At 53.5% G+C, this 18,955-nt stretch overlaps 2 protein-coding genes across 3 annotated transcripts; one reads left to right on the forward strand and one right to left on the reverse strand.

Moving 5' to 3' along the window:
* Positions 1 to 16: 16 nt before the first annotated feature.
* Positions 17 to 18,591, reverse strand: CNKSR1 (connector enhancer of kinase suppressor of Ras 1). Of its 2 annotated transcripts, none has more exons than XM_019013048.4 (21): positions 12,291 to 17,063; positions 9,281 to 9,438; positions 8,995 to 9,176; positions 7,953 to 8,037; positions 7,492 to 7,533; positions 7,310 to 7,414; positions 6,638 to 6,697; positions 6,480 to 6,548; positions 6,066 to 6,167; positions 5,756 to 5,826; positions 5,610 to 5,683; positions 5,390 to 5,496; positions 5,285 to 5,312; positions 4,711 to 4,883; positions 2,656 to 2,729; positions 2,415 to 2,486; positions 1,585 to 1,658; positions 1,389 to 1,450; positions 1,195 to 1,294; positions 939 to 1,120; positions 17 to 621 (listed from the first exon to the last, which is right to left on the reverse strand). In XM_019013048.4, exons 1-21 carry the CDS (start codon positions 12,340 to 12,342, stop codon positions 352 to 354), a joined length of 2,142 nt encoding a protein of 713 aa, XP_018868593.4. In that variant the 5' UTR covers positions 12,343 to 17,063; the 3' UTR covers positions 17 to 351. The 2 variants fall into 2 exon arrangements, with proteins under 2 accessions (XP_018868593.4, XP_055244475.2); XM_055388500.2 differs by lacking the exon at positions 12,291 to 17,063 and adding an exon at positions 18,512 to 18,591 and having other exon boundaries at positions 39 to 621.
* On the forward strand, positions 17,772 to 18,702 carry ZNF593OS (ZNF593 opposite strand). Its single transcript, XM_055388513.2, has 3 exons — positions 17,772 to 17,801; positions 18,189 to 18,260; positions 18,542 to 18,702. The coding sequence occupies exons 1-3, from the start codon at positions 17,772 to 17,774 to the stop codon at positions 18,686 to 18,688; spliced, it is 249 nt and encodes an 82-aa protein (XP_055244488.2). The 3' UTR covers positions 18,689 to 18,702.
* Positions 18,703 to 18,955: the final 253 nt, after the last annotated feature.

Below are 18,955 nucleotides of genomic sequence, written 5' to 3' on the forward strand. Positions count from 1 at the left end.
GTTACATGTAGACTCATTTTTAGAAAAATTGACTTTATTTGGTTGGAAAGTAGCCGTCATGTTAAAATAAAGAACACCTGTACAGACCTGGTTTGGGGGAGAACTGCCTAGGAACTGGAGGGGCAGGGCTGTGGCCCCAGAGGTGGGAGGATTTGGGGAGAGAGTTTCTTCTTTGGCAAGGGAGAGGGTGGCACAAAGCCCAGGCAGAGGGGTCAGCTCGGGGTGAGACCATGACTAGCAGTACTACTTCCCACCCTGAACAGAATCCAGGGATGCTCTGTCCTGGACACATCAGAAGCTGGGGTTGAGGTGGCCCTCGGGTCAAAGGTCAGGAGCTAGTGCTGGCCAGGGTCAGAGGTCAGGAGGTCGGAGGCTGCTCTCTGAGGTCAGGGGGCAGAGATGGGAGTGCTCTTCAGGGTCAGAGGGCAGGGAGTGGGGGGACTGTTCTGTGGAGTCAGAGGTCAAGATGTGGGAGCTGCCTTCAGCCTGTGCCACTCCCCAGGCCCCCAGGCCCTCTGAGTACAGCTCCCGGTTCTGCTCCTTCCACTGGCGGAACTTCTCTCCTGTCAGCTCAGGGTCACCCAGCACTTCTTCTAGGACCTGCAGCTCCTGCAGCTTTGCCTGTGTGGAGAGGAGGGGCTAAGGGACCATGATCACCCAGGGAAGTGGGCAGAGCCCGAGGCCAGACTTCACTCCGGAGTCCGGTGCCTAGAAGCCAGCACCTGGCCAGCGTGGCACGAGAAGCCTAGGTGAGACTCAAATCCCCACTCGGAACCCAGAGCCTGGCCCAGTCCACAGCTGAGCCCACTGTCAGCTGCTAAGCCCAGGGTCCGGAGCTGAGTCTGGAGTCTGGTGCCCAGGGTGGAGGTGACAGCCGCAAACCAAAGCCTGAAGCCCAGAGCCTAGTCCCTTGCTGTGCCCAGAGCCCCCCAGCTGACCTTGAGTGTGCTCTGTAGCGCCCGCACACGGTGCACTCGCTCATTGAGCTGAGGGTCTCGGTTGCGCCGCATGAAAGAGCTCCGCCACTGTTCCTGGGTCAGGGGCTGTGGCTGGCCTAGGAGGGACACGCCACCCTGCCTCAGCCCCCGTACCATTCCTTCCAGTGCCTCTTCACTGCTGTCTGTGGGAGGGAAGAGCAGGATGAGGATGTGCCCACCCCAGCCCCCAGCCCAGCTCCCAACTCCAGCCCAGCACCTGTCAGAGAGCCAAAGGAGGTCCGCGGGCTGCGCTGTGTGGGGGTGGCTGCAGGTGATGTGTCTCCATGGAGGGGACTCCCAGCTTGAGCAGGGCTGGGCTGCAGGCAGGGTGGAAAGCACAGAGGGTTTCTGTCTGAGCTCCACACCCTGTTGTTTATCCCCACCTCCTACCCCCGGCAGCCCCCCACTCACCGAGGCTGAGTGGGACCCAGCCTCATCGTCCGGGTCCTCTGCTTCGGTCTCACTGTAGCAGTCTGGGGTGAGGAGCAGCAGTGGGTTTTTGGGAGGCCAGGGAGTGGCCTAGGGCATTTGAGTTCCTAGCCCCCATCCCAGGAAAGGCACAGGCTCAGGTGAGGGTTCCTCCCACTCAACCCTGCGAGACACCTACCTTCCTCTCGGGGTGGGGGGGCCCGGCCTGGAGACTGGTACTTGGAGATGCAGGTAATGAGATGACGCACCCACCTATGGAGAGCAAGCAGGTCTCACAGGGTTTCCATCCACGGGGGCCCTCTTGTATGCTGGGGGCTTTTTACCCACATCATCTTCTAGTGATCCTCAGAGCAACTCTGAGAGGGATGAACTCTTAGTCACCCATTTTATAGATGATGAAACTGAGGCTTAGAGAAGTGAGTACTGGCTGCGTGCGGTGGCTCGCGTCTGTCACCCCAGCACTTTGGGAAGCTGAGGCAGGAGGATTGCTTGAGGCCAAGTGTTTGAGACCAGCTAGGGCAAACCCATCTCCCCACAAAACTTTTTAATTAAAAAAAAAGAGAGATGCCGAGTGCAGTGGCTCACACCTGTAATCCCAGCACTTTGGGAGGCCGAGGCAGGCGGATCACAAGGTCAGGAGTTCAAGACCAGCCTGGCCAACATAGTGAAACCCCCTCTCTACTAAAAATACAAAAATTAGCCGGGTATGGTGGTAGGCGCCTGTAGTCTCAGCTACCTAGGAAGCTGAGGCAGGAGAATCACTTGAACCCAGGAGGCGGAGATTGCAGTGAGCCAAGATCGCGCCACTGCACTCCAGCCTGGGTGACATAGTGAGACTCTGTCTCAAAAAAAAAAAAAAAAAAAAAAAAGGAGAAAGAGAAGTGAGTATCTTGACCAACCACTCTCAGAGAGCTGGAATTTGCATCTCCAGGCTCCTGAGCCTAGGCTCCCAAGCTCACAGAGTTTGGGAATCATATGAGAGTAGGGGCTAAGGGAGGCAGCACTCACATGCTCAGATCTGTCAGGGTATCAGCAGCGAAGATGAAGGGTTTGTACACATCATGGGTAAGCTGAAACACACTGCCAGGTAGTGGAGGAGCATCATTCAGCCTGGGCGTGCCCACCCACAGCCCAGAGAGGCTGGATTCTGGGCGCCCCAGCCACTTGCCACACCTCCCACTGCTACCCCGTCACCCTTCCTCTCCCTTTCTGTCTCCATCCCCCAGCCCATCACACCCCAAGACTTAACTATTTCTTCTTCTGATCATGTCCACTTTCCAGACTATAGCTGGAGACATTGATGAGGCCCTCAGCCTTCTCATCCTGGGGGGATCACAGCATGAGGGTCAGGTTGGAACCCTAATACCCTCAAGGCCCAGTCAGCTCCTAGTTACCCCTCGGGCTCCTGAGGGTTGTGGAGAGGAGAAGGCATCTCCTGGGCTCTCTAACAAGTCTCTCTGTTTCTGGAGCTCAGGGCTGGAATCTGGGGTCAGGGTAGGAGATGTGGCCAAAGGATGCCTCTAAGCCAGGAAAGGGGAGCCAAAGATATCAGAGAAACAGCCAAAAAAAAAAGAGGAGCCTGAAGGCCGGGCATGGTGGCTCATGCCTGTAATCCCAGCACTTTGGGAGGCCAAGGCAGGAGGACCATTTGAGCCTAGGAGTTTAAGACCAGACTGGGAAAAAAGCCCATTTCTACAAAAAATTAAAAACTTAGGCCGGGTGTGGTGGCTCACACCTGTAATCCCAGCACTTTGGGAGGCTAAGGCGGGCAGATCATGAGGTCAGGAGTTCGAGACCAGCCTGGCCAACATGGTGAAAACCCATCTCTACTAAAAACACAAAAAATTAGCCAGGCATGGTGGCAGGTGCCTGTAATCCCAGCTACTCAGGAGGCTGAAGTAGGAGAATTGCTTGAACCTGGGAGGAAAAGGTTGCCATGAGCTGCGATTGCGCCACTGCACTCCAGCCTGGGCAACAGAGCGAGACTCCGTCTCAAACAAAACAAAACAAACAAACAAAAAACTTAGCTAGGCATGGTGGCATGTGCCTGTAGTCCCAGCTACTCAGGAGGCTGAGGCAGGAGGATCGCTTGAACCTGGGAGGCTGAGGCTGCAGTGAGCTGAGATCATGCCACTGCCCTCCAGCCTGGGTGACAAAGCAAGACTCTGTCTCAAAAACAAAAACCAAAAAACCAAACAAGAAGAGCCTGCTCATGCATTTGTTCCTTCAGTAGACACAAACCAAACTGCTTCACACCCCTGAGCTTTCTGAATGCTGCTTTCTCTTCCTGGTTTTCTTTCCCCTTCCCATGCAACTAACTGCCAGGTATTGCATTGTCAGGGGGCATCTGGACTCCTCACGATGGACTGGACACCTCTGCTGTGCTCCCACGTATCCCTTGGGCTTTCCCTTTATCTTAGCACACGGTCCCTACATTGTCCTTGAGTGTGTATTCATCCCTCTCCCCTACTAGCCTCTAAGTTCTGGAGAAGCAAAAACCATCCAATTCTTCTCTGTGTCCATAGTGCCCAGCCTAGAGCTGGGTTCACAGTAGGCACCTGAATCCTGAATGAATAAATGAGTAAATGAATGGCCCATCATTCGGATGGACAGAATATCAGAAGGATAAGGAGAAGTGGGCAGAATAGAAGTGATTTTTCGGCCAGATGTGGTGGCTCATGCCTATAATCCCAGCATTCTGGCGGGCTGAAGCAGGCAGAAAGCTTGAGCCCAGGAGTTTGAGACAAGCCCGGGCAACATAGCAAGACCCCATCTTGCTATGTTGCCCAGATTTTTCAGGGCCGGGTGTGGTGGCTCACGCCTGTAATCCCAGCACTTTGGGAGGCCGAGGCAGGTGGATCACGAGGTCAGGAGATCGAGACCATCCTGGCTAACACGGTGAAACCCTGTCTCTACTAAAAACACAAAAAATATGCCGGGCGTTGTGGCGGGCGCCTGTAGTTCCAGCTACTCGGGAGGCTGAGGCAGGAGAACGGCGTGAACCCGGGAGGTAGAGCTTGCAGTGAGCCGAGATGATGCCACTGCACTCCAGCCTGGGCGACAAAGCAAGACTTTGTCTCAAAAAAAAAAAAAAAAAAGATTTTTCTCTATACCTCCTGTGATACCTTTTCCAAACTGCTTTTATACATATATTAACTCATTTCTCTCTGAATAAAGTCCCCATTTTACAGATGGGGACATCAAAGCCTTGGACCAGGAATAAGAGTGGATGATAGAATAGAGACGAGAATCGAGGCCTGGAAGTGACTCACTTGCCTACCCGTTTTTGTGTATGGGGTCTTACCTGGGGCTGGCGGTACCAGTAGAGTGTGTGTCCCTTGAGCACAAACCAGCGGCGGCGCCAGCGCGGGCCCATGAAGCCGCCCAGTGCCTTTCGCAACAGGAGCCAGCCATCACAGTCCGGCCGGCCCAGCTCACGGCATGACACCCGCCGGCGGCTCAGCCGGGTCGCCAGGCCTGTAGCAGCACAGCACAAGCTGGGCAGTGAGGGGCTGGCAAGGTGCCCCCGCTAAACCTACTCCCTGCCTTCCACGAGCATCCCCAAGTGAGATCTCTGAACCCACACTCTGCTCAGAATGCTACATGTGTCATCTCTGAGGTGGGATGACCCTTCTTATTTTAGAGATGAGCAAACTGAAGACTAGAGGCTAACCTGTTTGCTCAGTCACAGCAAACAGGTTAGCCTCTAGTCTGGTGAGAGGCCCAGACTGGGAGCACAGCTCTGTCTGACCCTAGAAACAGAGCTGTTTCCAGGAGAGGCTGTGTGGGAAGGATGGGGGTGGTCTTGCCCAGCATGTAAAGATTTTTAACAGCTCCTCAAATAGGGGAACCCCCACCTAGTCCAGCGCACCTCATACCTTTTGATTTCTTCCGACCAACAGGACTCTGAAAGGACAGCAGAAGGGTGAGAGAAGGATCTAGGTCCAGACCCACCCACCTCCTTGCTAAGCCCCTGAGCTTACCTTGTCAGGGGATTCAGGGAGCCCTGGAGTCCCTGCTACCCCTGCTGGGAGTATGGCTGGGGGTTCCGGGGGGATGGGCAGGGGCTCAGGGCCAAGGGAGGCAGAGTCTGTCAGGGAGGGAGGAGAGAGAGGGAAAGTCTATGAGCCCAGTCCCAGGCTTGGGGTCAGAACTGGGTGCCCAGATGCCGTGTCCGGGGCATCCATGGAGCTTTGAGACTACCTGTCCAGGCAGGGCTGGGTCCGGGACTGGGGTTTGAAGACAGGTCAAAGGCAAAGACGTCTTCAGATGGGGCCCTGGGGAGGGCAAGGGGGATGAGATGAGCCCACGGTCTCCCCACCAAGACACACCTGGACAGAGCCTGTTACCTGGGAGACAGTGGGGCCAGAGACAGTGATGGGCTCCTCTGGTGCGGGGAGTCCAGGACCTGAGGGGGCGTCTGGGGAACAACCAGGAACAAAGCAATGGAGACAGGGGCTTAAAGCAGGTTGGGGGGCAACAGGGGTAGGGGAGCAGCAGGAGCAGGTACCTGTGGGGGGGTCTGAAGGCAGCTAGGGGGGCGCAGCAGGGGAAGGTGCCTGTTGGGGGGGGTCTGAAGGCAGGTGTGTGGGTGGCGGGGGCAGGTACCTGTGGAGGGGGGGGTCTGAAGGCAGGTCGGGGGGCGGCAGGGGAAGGTACCTGTGGGGGGGTCTCCGGTATTGGGATCTTCTTCAGCACTAAGCTGAGTCCGGCTGGCTCCCGCAGCAGCTCCCTCACCATGTTCTTACGGGGCCATCCCACCTGGGGGACAGAAACACTGGCTGGTATCAACCTGGGCAGGAGGCTCTGAAGCAACCACCAACTCTCACCCTCGTGCTGGGAGCTCTCTCTCAGCCTCCCACTTCTGCCTCCCACTCATGCAGCCTCCTGGGAGCTTCCATGGGCCCCATCACCTGGGCTCTGCAGAGGATGCTCTCAAGACTTAGCTGGCTCATCTCCTGGAAGGCAGCTCCCACAACCCTGGTCAGAACCCTTGGTTGCCTCCCCACCCACCAGACTTGGGTTCCACTCGGTGACCCCTTCACCTCCTACCATGTCCCTCTCCTCACGCACCACCACCTGCTCGTTGATCTGGACAACCTCGTCTCCAGGCTGGATCTGCAGTCGGGAGTCAGTGGGAACCTGACGTGGGGAATGGGGCCTGAGGTTGGCCTGGCTTGCAGGTGAGAGGCCTCGGGGATGGGCGGCTGAGAAGGGTGTGGGGCTCTCACCTGGGTGTCCACTTGGGACACAAAGTGCTGGAAATTGCTGGTGGTGTGAATTTCTAGGCCCTGCAGAGGCAGAGGCTATAGTCACCGGGGGCTGGGGGGCAACAGGGCCAATAGGCAGGACCCCCGCCAGACACCAGGATTCTATGGTGGGTGGAACTGTGGCAAGAGCTGACCCCAAGCTGGTCCTGCCCAGACTTGCTGTATGACTTTGGACTTGCTACTCCTGTGGGCCTCTGCCTTCTCCTCTGCTAAGAGCCAGAGGGAAGCTGGAGACCCTGATTTCTGAGGTACCAGCTTCTCAGCAACGTTCCTAAAGGGACAAGCAGGGACAGGGCAGGGATAGGGCTCTGGTCTTCCCCACTGGTCAAAGATTAAACCAAGAAAGGTCACATCCTCTCCCTTTCTCCTAACTGCCCCCAAGCCCCTGCCCCGTCTCCATCCCAAGGCTGGAACACACTACCTGAGGCCACACCCGCGTGGCCCCTCAGGACTGGGGAGGTGCAGAGCAACGGGAGACCCTGGCCAATCCTCTGGGCCTCCATTTTAGCATCTGTACAAAAAAGGCTTTCCAGCCATGGCAGCACAGGGTTCTGTGGGATCCTGGACCCTATTTCAGGGCCCAGACAAGGCTGCCAAGGGGTCAGAAGGGAGAGGTGGGAGGGCAGGGCTCACCAATGGACTGTCCAGCTGCACCTGCTCGAGCACGGCCCTCTGTTCCAGCAGCTCCTTGGGGCAGCAGACCAGGATGTTGTGGCAGATCCCAGCCACGTGGCTGCACTGGGGGAGGGGAGCGGGCTATGTAGCCTGAGCCCGATCGCCCCTACCCCCACTCTCTTCCCACCCCACAGACTCACGATCCTCAGGACTGTGCCCTCCTTCTCAGCCGCTGGACCATCCTGGAAGCAGAATGAGAGAGCAGGGGCCTCCCCTGAGCAAGGGCCATAGGGGAACTGCCTTCTCCTGGGGGCAGGGTGGGATTCCGTACAGTCCCTCCCTGCCTTCCCTACACTGGCCCTCTGCCCAGAACCACAGGGCCTCAGCGTTTTAACCAGAGGACTCGTTTCCCTGATACCAGGCCCCCAGAAGTCACCACATGTGCCCTCCCCTCCTTCCCTGTCCTGAGTGTCAAAATTCCCCTGCCAGCTAGGGGACCCTAGGCCCCATCGTCCCATACCCAGTGGCAGGGCCTCCTCTCCTCCTTTCTCGCCCGTCTCAATCCTCATACTCGATCCTGGGCTGATTCACAGGTTATAAAAAGCTCTAGCCCAGCTTGGTCTCTAGGGCATGGGCCAAGCCTGGCCCTTGGTTCTCCTACCTCATGCAAGACCTGGCTCAGCTCCTCCAACAAGTCCCGGATCTCCTGGCATGCTGAGAAATCATTTAAGTGGGAGAAGAGGTACCTGGCAGGGGAAGAATGGCACAGTGGTTAAGGGACTATGCTTAACCACTCAGAGCCAATTACTCACCAATTACTCACCTCAGAGACTTGGGGATAATACCTGCTCTGATGGGTTTTGGTTTAGAGTAAAGGAGATGATTGAGACATCTAAAGAGATTAGCACAGGACTTATTTGTCATGTGCCTACCACATGACAAGCCCTGTTCTAGGCACTGGGGAAACAGACAGTAAAGACATCATACATCAATATCAATTTAACTTTGGCTGTAATGAGTATCATGAAACATTGGATAATGAGTTTATAATAAGTTATTATTTATTATTTATTAATAGTATAGCTTGGAGAGTGTACAACAGGGAAAGCTTCCCCGAGATGACATTTGAGGTGGGGTCTGTAGGACAAGGAGCAGCCAGTGCACAGGGTTGGGGAGGCTCTCCATTCAGTGGTTGTCGATGAGACCGATTATTACAAGCTGGAGGGTGGGGTGGGAACTCAGGCATCCCAGTGCCCCTGCACAGGTGGATTAATCCCTTTGCCCTGCTCCACCATATCTTTTTTTTTTTTTTTTTTTTTGAGAGGGAGTCTCACTCTGTCGCCCAGGCTGGAGTACAGTGGCATGATCTCGGCTCACTGGAACTTCCACCTCCCAGGTTTGAGTGATTCTCCTGCCTCAGCCTCCCCAGTAGCTGGGATTACAGGTGCGCACCACCACACCTGGCTAATTTTGTATATTTTTGGTAAAGATGGGGTTTCACCATGTTAGCCAGGCTGGTCTCGAACTCCTGACCTCAAGTGATCTGCCCGCTTCGGCCTCCCAAAGTGCTGTGATTACAGACCTAAGCCACCATGCCTGGCTCACCATATCTGAACAAGAGCCAAGCTCTGTTTTTCTCTCCCACGCCCTGAAGGAGGCCAAGGATGACAATAGTCCCTCACTCGTCACCCCAACCCGGGTACCTGCTGAGCCAGAAGAGGAGGGCGTCAGCTTCATGCACCAGCTCCACAGCCGCACAGAGGACATCAATAGGGGTCTTGGCACAGTCCCCCAGGCAGCCTTGGACTATGCTCTGGAAGTCATGGGTTGCCCCCAGCAGTCCCTCTGTCAGGCTTTGCAGGTTCTCTGTCTGTAGCCTGGAGCTCTGTGCCAGAAAGAGGGCAAGTCACCTCCCTGGCAGCAGCCAGCCCCCCATCACACCCCCCAGGTTGGTGGAAGCTGCAGCCAGTGTGACCAGCATTCACTCACCAGGGCCTGGAGCTGTTCCACCCCGCCCAGGATGAGCTCCTGGTGTCCCAGAGACCGCACAGCCAGAGCCTCGAGGCTTCGGGGGCAGAGCTGGAGCAGGTTCTTGCCAGGCAGCTGCCAGTCCTCAAAGGGATAGTCCTGCAGCGAGTCGTCAAGACCTGGAGGGAGAGTAAGGGTCAGCTCGGGGAAGCAGAGGTGTCAGGACCTTTTGGGCTGGTTCTTCATGCCTGCAAAGCTCTTTTCCCTCTAGTCTAACCCTAATGACAACTCTGACACCCAGGCTGTTCTGCCCATTTCACAGATGAGGCCACCGAGTTGAGAAGCAGGAAAGTATAGGACATGGGTTCTCAAAAGTGGCCCCCAGACCAGCAGCAGCACTCCCCGGAGAACTTGTTAGAAATGCAAATTATCAGGCCTCACCCCACCCCTGCTGAATCAGAAACTCTGAGGTTGGGGCCCAGCAGTCTTTTTTTTGTTTTTGTTTTGTTTTTTCTTTTTGAGACAGGGGCTTGAGACACAGTCACGGCTCACTGCAGCCTTGACCTCCTAGGCTCAATCCATCCTCCCACCTCAGCCTCCCAAGTAGCTGGGACTACAGGCACACACCACCACACCCAGCTAATTTTTGTATTTTTTGCAGAGGTGGGATTTCACCATGTTGCCCAGGCTAGTCTCGAACTCCTGGGCTCAAGCAATTTGACTGCCTCAGTCTCTGAAAGTGCTAGAATTACAGGTGTGAGCCACGAAGCCCAGCCAGCAGTTTGTATTTTAATGCAGGTGACTGTGATGCTCCCTTAAGTTTGAGAACTAATGATACAGGGGATAAGAACAAGAGGCTATGGAGTCGCTGAGACACTGTGAACACTTGAGCAAGTAATAGCACTGCTCTGTGCCCAGTTTTCTCACCTGTAATGTGAGAATAATAAAAGTACCTACCTTCTAATCATGTGTGTATTGAATGACACAACATATGTCAAGGCCTTGGCCACTGTCTGGTTCGTGGGAGACAGCCAATAATAGCCATCATATTATTATTGCCAGACTTTACCATGACCTACAGGCCCTGTATGATTAGGCTACTACCTCCCTTTCCAGCATCATATCCTGAAGAGCCCCCCAAACTCAACATTTCAGATGCACAGAGCTAATTCCTTGCAGCTCCTGGAACACCCTTTTACCTCAGCGTCCTTGCAAGTGCTATTCCTCCTGCTGGTGTTGCTCTTCTAGCTCCTTCACTTCCTTTTTCATCTAACTTCCTCCAGGAAGCCTTCCATAACTTCCCAGGCTGAGTGGGATGGGGGGCTCTCCTCTTGTTCCCACTGCCCCTGAGCCTCCACAAACCCCTGCACTTGACCATCGGTCTTTCCCATTTTATCACAGGCTCTTCAAAGATCAGGCCTTAGATAGCCATTTGTCTCTAACCCCTGGCCTGTGCCTGGACAAGGTAGGCACTCAAAAATAAGAAAAGTGTCTATTGAGGGCTTACTATGTGCTATGCAAATCTATAAGAGCTTTACACATATTAACACATTTGATTCTCACTGCATTTCTAGGAGGTAAAGACTATCATTATCCTGCTTACAGATGGGAAAACTGACACAGAGGTTAAGAAGCTTGCTCACTCTTCGAAGGAATTCTTCCCCTTCTAAGCCAGGCTCCTTCACTGGGGGAGGTGTGTGTGTGTGTTCCCTGTGTCACATTGAGAGCACTGGACTGGGAGTTCATGAACCTATCACTCCCTGGCTATGGGCCCCTGAGCCACCTCCTTCCTGCACGGTGACTGTATTGGGCTGGTGCCCTCCCAATAGACCCAGGCATTGAGCTACAAATGAACCATGTCATGATTGTCTCACTTTGTCCACTTCATAAGGTCAGAGTTGCCTTTCCCATTTGATGGACAGAAAAACTAAGACCTATGGTCACAGAGCTGGCAAGCGGTGGGGGTGGGCCTGGAATCCAGCCTGGGAGTCTGAACCCAGCCCTGAATTCCTGCCCTTACCTGGGCTGGTCCTCCTGAGCCTGTCTCTAGTGCGCTTCAGCTCCCCACTCTGGGAGGGGTGTCCTGACTGCCTGCTCCTGGTCGCACTGTGTCAGGAGGCCCTTCCTTCTCTGAGTCTGCCTGTGGGGTGTGTTGCTTCCCATCTGTGTGGGCTCGCTGAGCCTGGACAGCACCTTGCCCCTTGGATAGGAGCCCCAGGGTGGGGCTGTGTCAACCTCTTCAGTCTGGCCTAGGGCTTCTGCTTCTGTCACTAGGAGCTCAGGGTGTGGAGGGGGGAAAATGACACCAGAGACTGAGCAAATCATTTCCTGGCTCTGTGTGTCAGTTTCTGACTCTAAGAAATGGATTTAACAACAGCCCACTGGCCCTGGGGCCAGGGAAGATGAAGGAGATACAGTGGGCGTGGGCCTGTCAGGCCTCCCTCCTGTTTTCATGACACCGCCTCCCCATTATCACCCTAGAGGCCTCTTGGGCTACTGCCACGATGAGGGGCCCCCTTCTGGGTCCTTGGGCCCCCCAGGGTCATCTCGTCTGTCTCTCTGCCCAGCACGGTACCTGGAACATGGTAGGTGCTCTGTAAATACTTGTTGACTGACTGACCGACTGATAGAGCCCGCAGGTTATTATTATTATTTTTTTTCTTTTGAGCTGAATCTCGCTCTGTCGTCCAGACTGGAGTGCAGCGGTGCAATCTTGGCTCACTGTAACCTCTGCGTCCTGGGTTCAAGCTATTCTCCTGCCTCAGCCTCCCAAGTAGCTGGGATTACAGGCACCTGCCACCACCCCCAGATAATTTTTGTATTTTTAGTAGACACGGGGTTTCACCATGCTGGTCTTGAACTCCTGACCTCAGGTGACCCACCCACCTTGGCCTCCCAAAGAGCTGGGATTACAGGTGTGAACCACCGCACCCAGTCCGCAGATTCTTTTTCCTTTTCTTCTCCTCCCGCTTCCCGGTGGGACACCACACCTAGTCCCCTTCAAGCCCAACTCTACCCCGGCCCCACCCACCTCTCAGCCAAGTTGCCACCTTTCCGGGGGTCCAGGTTTCTACCGGTTCCATGGCCCAGCGCTGCCAGCTCGAATCAGCTCCTGTTTTGCCCTGCTGTCGCCGGAATTTCCGCTCCCAGAGCCCAGGCCTAAGGAGGGGCCGGGCTGGGTCCTGGGCGGAGCCTACTGCATACCTAGGCTCACACAGACGGCGAGGTGAGGCACTGCAACAGCCATTGGCCCACGCCCGTCCGCCTCCTGCCCGGCCCTTCAGACATCCTAGGGCTCTGGCATCTCGCGCCTGCTAGGGGGCAGTGCCACTGGCCTCGTATCGCGGGGTGGGACCCTGACCCTTGGGCTCCTCAAGAAAAAGCCACAAGAAGAGCGCTGAAATCAGTAGCAAAGCACAGAGGCTAGGGGGCCAGGTCCCTGGGTGCCTAGGCCAGCTCTTGTTAGCTGTGTGACCTGGGGCTGACCCTAACTTCTGCCCCTCAGTTTCTGGGTCTGTAAAAGAGATATAATAGACCGGACTTCAAAGGGCAGCTGTGCACAGTATCCGAATGGCTTGAAAACATTTAGAACTGGGGTGTTTAGCCTCCCTTGGATTTTGCAGTATGGACTCTGGCATCTGGTGAGGCCTGTGAATGCTTTCTCAGAATAGCTGCTTATAAAGGCATAAAACAGGCCGGGCGCGGTGGCTCACGCCTGTAATCCCAGCATTTTGGGAGGCCGAGGTGGGCGGATCACTTGAGATCAGGAGTTCAAGACCAGCCTGGCCAATATGGTGAAACACCGTCTCTACTAAAAATACAAAAAATTAGCTGGGCGTAGTGGGTGCTTGTAATCCCAGCTACTCAGGAGGCTGAGGCAGGAGAATCCCTTGAACCCAGGAAGGGGGGGGTTCCAGTGAGCCAAGATCGTGCCACTGCACTCCAGCCTGGGCAACAGAGCAAAACTCTGTATTATAAATAAATAAATAAATGCACAAAACAAAATGCTTAGGATTACAATGAGAACAATTATCAAAACTATATTTAAAAACAAATTTGGCCAGGCATGGTGGTTCACGCCTGTAATCCCAGCACTTTGGAAGGCCAAGGCGGGTGGATCACGAGGTCAAGAGATGGAAACCAGCCTGCCCAACATGGTGAAACTCTGTCTCTACTAAAAATACAAAAATTAGCTGGGTGTGGTGGTGCACGCCTGTAGTCACAGCTACTCAGGAGGCTGAGGCAGGAGAATCACTTGAACCTGGAAGGCGGAGGTTGCAGTGAGCTGAGATCACGCCTCTGCACTCCAGCCTGGCAACAAAGCGAGACTCCGTCTCAAAAAAAAAAACCCACAAAAAACAAATTTGGAGCTGGGGAGTGCTGGCACAAGACTGTAGTCCCAGCTACTCGAGAGGTTGAGAGGTTGAGCGGGGGAGTATCACTCAAGCCCAGGAGTCAAAGCCACCCTGTGCAACATAGCAGGAGCCCATCTCAAAAAAATAAAACCAGAAATTTATATTATGTGTTTACTAACATTAATAAGACTGGTCAAAAGTTAAATTTTTCTTTTTTAATGACCTCAGTGTGTTGTCGACCAGCTTGAATAAGAACATTAAACTGTGGGGTGGTCTTTGATGCCCCTCCTCTTACATATTGATCAGCAAACAACTAAAAACAGGGAATGCTGGGCCGGGCGTGGTGGCTCACACCTGTAATCGAGACGGGCGGATCATGAGGTCAGGAGATCGAGACCACCCTGGCTAACATGGTGAAACCCCGTCTCTACTAAAAATACAACAAATTAGCCAGGCATGGTGGCGGGCGCCTGTAGTCCCAGCTACTCGGGAGGCTGAGGCAGGAGAATGGCGTGAACCCAGGAGGCAGAGCTTGCAGTGAGCCGAGTTCGCGCCACTGCACTCTAGCCTGGGCGACAGAGCAAGACTTCGTCTCAAAAAAAAAAAAAAGACAGGGAATGCAGAAGAGTGGAGAAGCCCTACTCAGAACAGGCAGATTCGCCCTTTGGTCACTGAACCACTGCTAAGCCTGGAGGTAACCCATTAATGGCGGCTACATCACAGGAGCATCTGAAACAGAAGTTGCTCACGAACAATTTAGTGTTGGTTTAACAACCACTGTGATTTTGAAATCACTTGAGTGTAAATATTTTGAGATACTTGCAATAACTACAATTTGATATGAAAATATGTGATTTCTATTGGTGACTAAGCCAAAGATACTGCTACTGCTTCAATCCATATAGAAGGAAATCATAAATTTTGGTTAGAGGTTAGCAAAAATAAAAATACAATTTTTTCCCATCCAAGTTTATGGATACCCTGAATTCTGAACCCCAGAGCAAGAGCTTTAATCTTAGAAAAATATCTGACACATAATAAATGTTCATTTTTATCATCATCATCAGGTCAGGGGACTCCCAGGACTTTAGAATCAGATAAAATCAGCCGGGCGCGGTGGCTCAGGCCTGTAATCCCAGCACTTCAGGAGACCTATGCGGGCGGATCACCTGAGGTCAGGAGTTCGAGACCAGCCGGACCAACATGGAGCAACCCCATCTCTACTAAAAATACAAAATTAGCCGGGTGTGGTGGCACATGCCTGTAATCCCAGGTACTCGGGAGGCTGAGGCAGGAGAATTGCTTGAACTCATGAGGTAGAGGTAGCGGTGAGCCGAGCCTGGGCAACAAAAGTGAAACTCCATCTCAAAAAAAAAGGCTGGGCGCGGTGGTTCATGCCTGTAATCCCAGCACTTTGGGAGGCCAAGGCGGGTGTATCATCTGAGGTCAGGAGTTCGAGATCAGCCTGGCCAACATACAGAAACCCTGTCTCTACTAAAAATCCAAAAAATTAGCCGGTCGTGGTGGCGGGCGCCTATAATCCCAGGAACTCGGAAGGCTGAGACAGGAGAATTGCTTAAACCCGGAGGCAGAGGTTGCAGCAAGCCGAGATTGCGCCACTGCACTCCAACCTGGGCAACAAGAGCAAAACTCTGTCTCAAAAAAAAAAAAAAAATCAGATAAAATCAGTTCCACACTCAACTGCTATGTGACTCAGCCCAACTTCTACAGCTCTCTGAATCTGTTTCTTTGTCTCCAGAAGGGGATTCCTAGGCCTTAGCGCTGTGATGTCATTAAGTACTTTGAAATCTGTATCATGGGGTAGATATGAGTTATTATTGCTTTAATTCTGTGGGGAGGAGCTACCTGTTGTCACCTACTTCAGAATTTCTGCAGCACCCCCCGTCGTCAAAGCCTGTCATGACCTTACCTGTAACCCAGAGACCCAAAGTCTGAATTTCGCCCATGGTTGGCCCATGTAGTGTATGTGTGTTGTCATCATTTAATAACGTCACATACAAATTGAGATTTCCAGCTTCTCTGAACTTGGCCAGCTCTGGTGATGCCATCCCACCTTCACACTTGGTATTAACAGCCTCTTTCATTTTGTGAGCCAGTTGGCTTCAAATTTGCAAAATGCCCGTCTCCAGCTTTGTCTTTTGCCTCAGGTCTGTGTCCCTTGAACACTCCGTGCTGCATCCTCCTTTAACATTTTTGCCTCTTCATGCAGCAGCCTCCCTGTGGCACTCTGGGGAAGTCCAGTAGATTCTAATAGAGCCTTTATCAGTGTTCGGTAGACAGATCTTGATTTCATCAAGTATCTTTCCTGAGCTGCCACCAGAGGTGAGAACCAGCCCCCTTCCTCCCTGAACCACGGCGCCTTTACTCTACGCTCCCAGCATCTGCCAGGGTTAGGCAGTTAGGAACACAGTAAGTGGCAGCTTCTATTTATTTTTATCTATTTTTTTGAGACAGAGCTTTGCTCTTGTTGCCCAGGCTGGAGTGCAATGGCATGATCTTGGCTCACTGCAACCTCCGCCTCCCAGGTTCAAGCTATTCTCCTGCCTCTGCTTCCCAAGTAGCTGGGATTACAGGTGTGTGCCACCATGCTCGGCTAATTTTGTATTTTTAGTAGAGATGGGGTTTCACCATGTTGGCCAGGCTGGTCTCAAACTCCTGACCTCAAGTGATCGATCTCCTTGCCTCGGCCTCTCAAAGTGCTGGGATTACAGGCGTAAACCACCACGCCCGGCTGGCAACTTCTATTTTAAAGGGTTTCGTTTTGTTTTTTGAGAGAGTCTTGCTCCGCTGCCCAGGTTGGAGTGCAGTGGCGCAGTCTTGGCTCACTGCAACCTCTCCCTCCCAGGTTCAAGTGATTCTCGTGCCTCAATCTCCCGAGTAGCTGGGATTACAGGTGTGAGCCACCACACCCAGCTAATTTTTTTATTTTTAGTAGAGACAGGGTTTTCCATGTTGGCCAGGCTGGTCTCGGACTCCTGACCTCAAGTGATTCACCTACCTCGGCCTCCCAAAGTGCTGGGATTACAGGTGTGAGCCACCATGCCCAGCCTATTTTAAAAAGCTTTATGAGTATAAAGTTCTACATATTTGCTGTATACATTTCAAAGGTAATAGGTTAAGTGAAAGAAGGATGTGCCCTTTCCCCAGTGTGTCTCTATCATGTTCCCCAGTGGGGGCCACTACTAAATTTGGGATATTCTTCTATTTTCTATATCTGCAGATAGTCTACATACTATTCTGCAAATTGTACTTTTTCTTTTTTATTTTTATTGGAGACAGGGTCTGGGTCTGTCACCCATGCTGGAGTGCAATGGTGCAACCTCAGCTCATTGCAGCCTCCGCCTCCTGGGCTCAAGTGATCCTCCCACCTCAGCCTCCTGAGTAGCTGGGACTACAGGCATGCACCACCATGCCTGGCTAAATTTTTTTTTTTTTCTTTTTTTGGTAGAGATGAGGTTTCACCACGTTGCCCAGGCTGGTCTCGAACTCCTGGGCTCAAGCCATCTGCCTGCCTCAGCCTCCCAAAGTGCTGCCCAGCCATACTTTTTCATTTAAGAGATAATCGATAGCAAATGAAATAATACAAGTTAAGTGCTTAGAACAATGACTACTAATTTTTAACGTGTCATGGGCAGCTTCCTTAATTGGTATATGCAGATATGCTTTTATTATTGTTTCAAGCTGAGGGCAGGGAAGTCCCTGAAGAAACTTTGTCTTGAAAAAATGGGTTAAATTGGCCGGGTGCAGTGGCTCACACCTGTAATCCCAACACTTTGGGAGGCCAAGGCGGGGGGATCATGAGGTCAGGAGTTCAAGACCAGCCTGACCAATATGGTGAAACCCCGTCTTTACTACAAATACAAAAATTAGCTGGGCGCGGTGGCAGGTGCCTGTAATTTCAGCTACTCAGGAGGCTGAGGCTGGAGAATCGCTTGAACCTGGGTGGCAGAGGTTGCAGTGAGACGAGATCATGCCACTGCACTCAAGCCTGGGTGACAGAGTGAGACTCTGTCTTTTAAAAAAAAAAAAAATGGGTTAAATGTGCCCTCCCTTGAGGTAGGGGTGGTTGATTTCACAGAAATCAAATGGAAAAGGCATACTGTTGTGGGAGCTAATAACACATCCTTCCTTCGATAATGCTGATTGGTGGCATCCAATCATCTGGGGTAGGGATGGGGCCTGGACCAGGGCTGAGGGAGGCCCGCCCAGTACCTGGTCCAGGCCTGGGACTCCTGAGCACTGCCAGCCAAGGCCTCTCCTGCCTACCCGGACCCGCCTCCTCGGAGAGTGGGGGAGGTGCCGCTCAAGCCTGATGCTGATCTCTTTTGACAGCTGCTCCTAAGGCTGGCAGGATGGTAGGCAGTGGGGGAAGGGACCAGATTTAAAGGTCCAGTTGCTCCGCCCCCTGCCAGACCTGGGCAGGCAGGCGCGGGTGAGCATCCTCTGAGGGCTTGGGTCTTGCGTATGTAGAAGGTCAGAGACCCCTCTACCCTAGTTTCCACTTCTTGGTGTCATGAAGACCACCGGTCTTCATGTCCGCTCCCACCCTACAGGCCGCCAGGGAGACAGTGCCGCCCACCATGCGATTTCGACGCTTGACCCCTGGTTACTTCCGGGTGTTACAGGTAAGTACCCCTGATCAACGGTTTCTGGCACGACTGACCCCTTCCTCCCCCTACCATAGCTGGGTTGACACCCCCAACAGCCAGGCTGTCACGTTCCCTGCCGCCTGAGCAGACAGGCCCAGATGGGCAGTGAGGCGAAAGGGATTGGGGTGGAATCTCCCTGGGGCAGGACCAGCGTCCATGTCTCCTTCCCCTAGCTACATCTACTCAGCCCCTTCCCACTCCCCACCTTCCTGGCAGTCTCAACTGACCCCTGAGGCACACCCTCTGTGCACTTCCAGATGCAGGTAGCTGGTGAGCTGAAGGCAGAGCCCCGGAGTCTGCTGGCGGGAGTTGTGGCTACAGTGCTAGCTGTCCTCGGGCTGGGTGGCTCCTGCTATGCCGTCTGGAAGATGGTGGGGCAGCGGCGGGTGCCACGGGCCCCGTAACGAAGAAGAGAGACTCTCACCTGGATGCTGGGGGTAGGTGACTCGGGAGGGGGCTGCAATCTCAGAAGCCTTCTTTTCTGGGGATCAGTCTCTGTCAGAAGCAGGACAGAGTAATCTGATCCCACTCCCGCCACCCCACACTGCGTCAGGCCTCCATCTGGGTGCTCCAGTTCAGATGCTAGGACCTCAGAGGGAAGGCAGGGATAGATCAAGTGGGGAGTAGACACCCTAGGCCTGGTGCACAGAAAGTAGTAGAGAAGCCCTTCC

Source organism: Gorilla gorilla, chromosome 1 (assembly GCF_029281585.2).
Source record: "Gorilla gorilla gorilla isolate KB3781 chromosome 1, NHGRI_mGorGor1-v2.1_pri, whole genome shotgun sequence".
In the NCBI taxonomy this organism is placed as follows: Eukaryota; Metazoa; Chordata; class Mammalia; order Primates; family Hominidae; genus Gorilla; species Gorilla gorilla.